This window comes from Kryptolebias marmoratus, linkage group LG14 (genome assembly GCF_001649575.2).
Source record: "Kryptolebias marmoratus isolate JLee-2015 linkage group LG14, ASM164957v2, whole genome shotgun sequence".
NCBI classification, from domain to species: Eukaryota; Metazoa; Chordata; class Actinopteri; order Cyprinodontiformes; family Rivulidae; genus Kryptolebias; species Kryptolebias marmoratus.
Window position 1 is genome coordinate 6,344,971 of NC_051443.1, and position 6,837 is coordinate 6,351,807.

Consider the following 6,837-nt stretch of genomic DNA (forward strand, 5'->3'; position numbering starts at 1 on the left):
CTAGTGCTGCACAATAAAAAACGAAATGCCACAGCTAAAACAAAATGAAACAACCTCCTTTCCCCTCCAAAAAACTAAAAAGAAAATCCCCTTTCATAGCACATGTAAAGTGTCCTTTATAATTGTTGATGCTGTTACAATTCCAATGCATACACCACTTGATGAAGTTGCTTCTCTAAAAAAAAGGTAGGCTAATCAGTAAGATGAAGCTGACTCCTTGGATTTATTCAAAACTGCACATTTTAAAACAAGCAATATGAAAGTTGGAAGGAAAAATGTGCTCCATTAACTTGGAAGCATTTTCTTTAACATGGAGAGATAGCCTGCTAAAATATAAGAAAGCTTTTTGTAAATCTTGAACTGCATACAACACAAATTTAAAAAAAAAGGCTGGAATTTTGTGTAAAATATAAATGAAATAGAATGCAATCATTTGCAAATCTCATAAAGCTGTATTTTATTCACAATGGAACATAATATGTATATGCCAATGTTTAAACTAAGAAAATGTAAAATTTACAGAAAAATGTCACTTTTGAATTCAATGGCAGCAATACAGCTTATACAAATTGGGACGAGGTAAGAAAAGGCTGTAAGAATAAGTGACATAACTAATAAACAGCTAGAGGAGCATTTTGTAACTGGTTAGGTTAATTGGTAACAGGTCAGAGGACTGGGTATAAAAGGAGCATTTTACAGACGCAGAATCTCTCAAAAGTAAAGATGGACAGAGGTTCACCAGTCTGCAAAAAACTGCATCTAAAAATAGTGGAACAATTTCAGACTAATGTTCCTCAGTGGAAAATTGGGAAGACTTTGACTGTCTCATCATCTACAGTTCGTAATATCTTCAAAAAGATTTAATGAATCTGGAGAAATCTCTGATCTCAAAGGACAAGACTGAAAGTCAGAACTGGATGTTTGTGATCTTCAGGTCCTCAGGCAGCTCTGCATTAAAAACAGGCCTGATTCTGTTCTGGACATCACTGCATGGACTCAGGGACACTTCTACAAATATTATTATGATGTTATTAGGTGAAGTGAAGTGAAGTGAAATTTATTTCTATAGCACTTTTCAGGAGCAAGGCGATCAAAAGTGCTTTACAACATAGAAACAACAACAGAATCAAATACAGAAATAAAAAAATATCAATCAGGTAAATTTTAGCTAATAGTAAGATTAGTGAATAAACTTTCCTCTAAGAGGAGGCATTTGAAATACAGAACTATAACGGATAACTTTGAGTAAACTAACAATCAGTAAGTCGGTCAGTGATGTATAACCTAAAAAACAATCAGGTACAGCACATGTGTCAAACTCAAGGCCCGCGGGCCAGATGTGGCCCGCCATGTCATTTTATGTGGCCCGCGAGAGCTTAAAAGTTTTGAGTGTCTAAAAATAAATACCGAAAACTAAATTAAGAGCGTGCTTTGACCAAAAACTACATTTCCCACAATGCCTTTCTACGCCGTTACTACGGTAACCGCGGCAGTTTCCACATTCATGCCAACGAGTTGAGATGAGTTGAGATATAAATAATGATCCCAAAATGTCCAGAAAAAGAAAAGTTGATGCAGATGGAAGATTGTTTCAAGAAAGATGGGAAGGCGAATACTTGTTTGTGCTTCAAGGAGAAAGACCGGTATGTCTTTTGTGTTACGAGGCGGTGTCGGTTGTCAAAGAGTACAATCTGCGTCGACATTTTGACACCAAACACGGAGCTAAGTACGCTCAAGCTAGCCTTCAAGAAAAGCAACAAATTGCCCAAGAATTAAAAGGCAAACTGCGGTCGCAGCAGAGTTTGTTCACGAAATCCACAGCCAAAAACGAGGCCGCAGTGAAAGCTAGCTTCATTGTGGCTAAAGAAATCGCCCAGGCTTCCAAGTCTTTTTCAGAGGGAGCGTTTTTGAAGCAGTGCATGCTGAAGGTCTGTGAGCAGGTGTGTCCCGACCAGTTACAGACTTTTAAAAATGTCAGTTTATCCAGAAACACCATTGCGAACCGAGTGAAGGAACTAGCAGAAAATCTTACAACCCAGCTGGCCGAGGAGACACGCAGCTACACAGCTTTTTCATTAGCTGTTGATGAAAGCACAGATAACACAGACACAGCGCAGTTATCAATTTTTATTAGAGGCGTAAAGTCGGACCTCTCCATCACTGAGGAGCTGTTGGATGTGGCTGCATTGCATGGGACCACAACGGGACAGGACATTTTTGATGCGGTGGAGAAGTCCGTAAGTAAAAATGCATTGCAGTGGGAAAACTTGGTGGGCTTAACTACAGACGGTGCACCGGCAATGTGTGGAGAAAAAGCGGGTTTGGTTGGACTAATGAGGAGGAAAATGCAAAAAATGAACTGTCACACGCCTCTGATAACGTATCATTGCATTATCCATCAAGAAGCTTTATGTGGGAAGGTGCTGGGGATGGAGGACATTGTGACCACAGTCATGAAAACAGTGAACTTCATTCGGGCGCGTGGCCTGAATCACCGTCAGTTCCAGCAGTTTTTGCTGGAGATGGGCTCGGAACACGGGGATGTGCCGTACCATACAGAAGTGCGGTGGCTGAGTAGGAGCAAAGTCCTCAAGCGATTTTTTGAGCTCAGGGAAGACATTGCTTTTTTTATGCAGAGTAAAGGAAAACTCATGTCTGAACTATCAGATCCAAAGTGGCTGTGTGACTTTGCTGTGTTGTGTGACATAACCGACCATCTCGCCCAGCTGAATCAGAAGCTGCAGGGACGCAAACAAGTCATCACCCAGATGTCCGACACGATCACGGCTTTCCAGCGTAAATTGGACTTATGGATGTGGCAAGTGAAACAGGACAATCTTGTCCACTTTCCTGTTTGTCAGAGCATGTCAGCCTCGTTTCCCGAGACTTTTTCATGTGCTCAGTTAGCTACCAAACTGAGCTGGTTAAAGACCGAGTTTGATCGGCGCTTCTCTGACTTCAGAGCACAACAGTCTGGCTTTGACATCTTTGCCAATCCTTTCACCACCGATGTCTGCACTGCACCCCAACACCTTCAGATGGAGCTAATTGAGCTTCAAAGTGACAGTGGCCTGAAAGCAAAGTTCCAGGATGCTGCAATCCAGGACTTTTACCGTCTGATGCCCCCTGGTTTGATGCCACAGCTTCGACTTCATGCTGCCCGTGTTCTGTCCATGTTTGGAAGCACTTATCTGTGCGAACAGTTTTTTTCCATGATGAATCTGAACAAAAACCAGCACAGATCACGCCTCACGGATGACAACCTCCATGCTGTTCTACGCATCGCCTCAGCACAGGACCTAAAGCCAGACATTGACACACTGGCAACGGGAAAACGGTGTCAGACATCTGGTCAGAAAAACACAGGTTAGCATTTTCTTTTTGAAACTTAATTAAAATATAATAAAATGTAATTCAACCAAGGAGAAGAACAGTTAAACTGTGTGCAATTTAATGACTATGCTTGCATTTTGTTTTGTGTTTATCATTTTCAGAACATGATCGATAGTAGAGGGAATCCACTTGGTGTGTTCAAGGACAGGCAGCATCTCCTCATCAAAGACTATCCAAAAAACTTGAGTAATATAGTTGTGAACTGAGTAAACCTTTATTTTGGTATTTTTAGCTGATTACATATTATTTATGTGTAGCTGCTGTTGTAATTTGTTAATTTTTGCAGTTCTTATGTGTGTATGCAGACAGATTGTTGTCATCAAACCAACAGTTGGATGCAAGGCTGTGTGTAGCCTTTTTTTTTGTAAAATGCTACACGTGTCATACATGTTCTTTGCAGCTCAGTTTTATGTTATTTTTCTTTATTCACTTGGACAGTTTGATCCTTCATTAATGGAGTTATGTGGGTTTTCATAAGCTGACAAAATTTAAAAGGATTTATGTTAGAGCAACAAGCAAACATATGTTTTCTATGCAACTGTAACTGTCACATGAATAAGTTATAATAAATAATGAGGTATTTAACATTAAGGAGTAGTTACATTTATTTTACATTACATTCGATTACATTTAGTTACATTTATAAGTTACATCTGGCCCTTTAAGGACACCCATTATGCTGATGTGGCCCTCGGTGAAAATGAGTTTGACACCCCTGAGGTACAGAATCAAATACAGAAATACAGAGATAAAAACATAAATAAAAACATCAATCAGGTCAAAAGCAATTCTAGCTAACAGAACGGTTGATATAATGATAACAAGTCTTGAGTATCCTAGGTACAGAGCCGTTTGGTGATGTATAGATCAATGGGAATGTTTTAAAGTCTATTATTTAACTTGGATCAAAACTTTCATCCAAGAGTTAATATTAAAGTTGATACAGTGATAACAGGTCTTAATAGACCATTTAAATATGAAGTTTTTTGATGTTTTCCTCTTAGAGAAGCATTATTAAGATAAATCTATTTTATTAAGGTAGACTGAACAATGATAATGATAAAAACTTGCATCTAAGAGGAAATATGTGAATATAAATAATTTTTCCTCTTAGAGAAGCATTGGTAAGACAAATCTATTTGATATGGGTAGACTAACAGAAGCAGAAGAGAGAGAGAAAAAAAGCCTTATGAGGTGCAGATAGCAGGTGACAGACGAAGAGAAGAAAGCAGAGACGGTGGAGAACGGTGTAATGTGTGTGTGTGTGTGTTTGCAGATTAGTCCATGAGTCACGTCACAAAGGCCATTGTCTTTGATAATATGATGGAATGTTTATCAGCCAGCCCAGAGCGGATCCACAGATGTTCTTAGGCAAGGGAGGGGGCAGAGCATCTTATTTACATAAAATCCAGGAGGAATTGAAGATAGCTGGCCACCAAGGCCGGCCTAAGGGAGCCAGATTCACATAACAATAATTGTTTTGGGTCAGGCCGATTCTTATTTTCTGTCTGCCTTTAAAGTCTCGCTGGTACTTCTCAATGGCGAATCCAAACAGCCAAATTCCAGGTCTATTCCGCCAGATCTGAGCGAACAACTTTCTCCAAGATTTATCTCATTTCATCCCCGAGTCCAGGAACCGCATCTAGCCTGTGATCCTGTGAAAGGATCACATCCAGTCTGCGATTCTGCTCACATAACATCACAGTCTGAGTGCCGATCGCTCCACAGATCTCATCACACATGTCTGACAGCCTTACAGTGGCCAGAACAGCTGCCGAGGTTTTCAGAATTTCTCGATATGCCAGGTAACCGCCAACTCCAAAAAGCAGAAAACCTGTTATCAAAAATCCAATTGTGTACACATCTTCGATACCCCCGACTGACAGTATCAACAGACACACAATTCTCCACTCCTGCCAGGAGTACATTGTGTATCCGGAGAAAAATGTCCTGTCTGGACTAGAGGGTTCCCCCAAACACTGTCTTCTCGTTGAGAAAATTTGATCAATTGTGTTGAGAGATCAGCTGGCCAAATGCATAATTCACAAATTTTGGAAGATATGTAAAGAGAGGCACCAAAGGAAAATACAAGACCCAGAGCTGAAGCAGGGCAGAGAGGGGGAGGGTACGGGAGAGAGAAAAAAGCGTCCTCCTCCACCGAGAGCAGAAACAGAAGTATCATCATTAATAGAGGAGAACAACAACAACCCTGGGTTTCTTTTTAGTACTGTAGTCAGACTGATGATGAATCCTAGCTGTGTTGGGCCATTTATCCCTATAACTCTCAGTAGTGAGAGTTCTTCGTGAGAATTTTTATAAATGAATTAAAGGTGTATCGCATGAAGCCTTCCTTTCATGCCAGATATTTAAAACTAGGATCAAAGTTGTAGCATTTTTGTCAAACCTTAAAAATAGCATTATGCAAACCTCATGTGTTTGTAGTGGGAATGACTCTCAGCTACAACCAAACCAAATATAATTAATTAATTAATTAATTGATTAATATCTGTAAAAGGGACAGAGTTATATCTATTTTTTGTGATTTGTATGATTAGTTTTTTGTGATGGCCATCCCAAACTAGGTTGGTTCCACAAGTTAATCGAATGTACAGTAGATGTTTATCCAATGATTATTTTTTATTTTCTGGATTTTTCACTAAAGTCAGATCAGAGGTTCATGAGATATTTTGCTGAGAAATATATATATATATATATATATATATATTTCATGGTTGACTCCAATAACTAAAGGCACAATTTTAGAAGTGTTGGGGTTAGGGTTGGCTTGGGCTTCCTTTCTCTTAGTTATACGGCTAAAGGCTTAGACAGCTGGAGGACAAACTGACCCCATTTTTCACTCTGCTGCTGTCTTTACTCTTCCTGTGCTCCATGAATTAAAACCATGTTTGTTCTTTTTTTTAGTGGATCGAGACAATAATTTTGTGAATTGACACTGTATGAATAAACTGAATTGAATTAAGAAATGGAAAAAATCCAGCTAAGGCCTCACACACGATGTTTGAGATGCATCATCCTTCTAAAGATCATCAACTGTCTGTCAAGTTTTTATCACTGAAGCTTTTTCTGTCTAACTGGGTTATTATTGGTAGTTTTCAACAGAATAAACGGGAATAGAATGTGTCTTTTTGACAGACTCTGACCAAAGAGCCTATAGATGTAAACTAAAATGGGATTTTACTAGTGATGCTGTCTGATGTGCGGGCACAACTCTGCTTCATCAGGAGCCTAATACATCAGAAATAGCAGCCAAACTCCAAAGAAAAACTTTAAAATGCCTTCAGGAAAAATAAAGAATTACGGATCAAGACAACTTTAAAAGTTAACAAGAAAGTCTGGCTGCTAAATTGCCAAAATTGTGAAAATAAAAAGGTTTGAAGACGAGTCTACTGCAGGAGCGTCGCCTGCGACCTGCAGAACAAAACT

The 6,837-nt window shown here is 39.4% G+C and overlaps 1 protein-coding gene across 1 annotated transcript; it reads left to right on the forward strand.

The window, feature by feature from the left end:
- The first annotated feature begins 1,426 nt into the window (after positions 1-1,426).
- LOC108242593 (general transcription factor II-I repeat domain-containing protein 2-like) lies at positions 1,427-3,371 on the forward strand. The gene has a single exon (XM_017427521.2). It carries the CDS (start codon positions 1,551-1,553, stop codon positions 3,369-3,371), a length of 1,821 nt encoding a protein of 606 aa, XP_017283010.1. The 5' UTR covers positions 1,427-1,550.
- Positions 3,372-6,837: the final 3,466 nt, after the last annotated feature.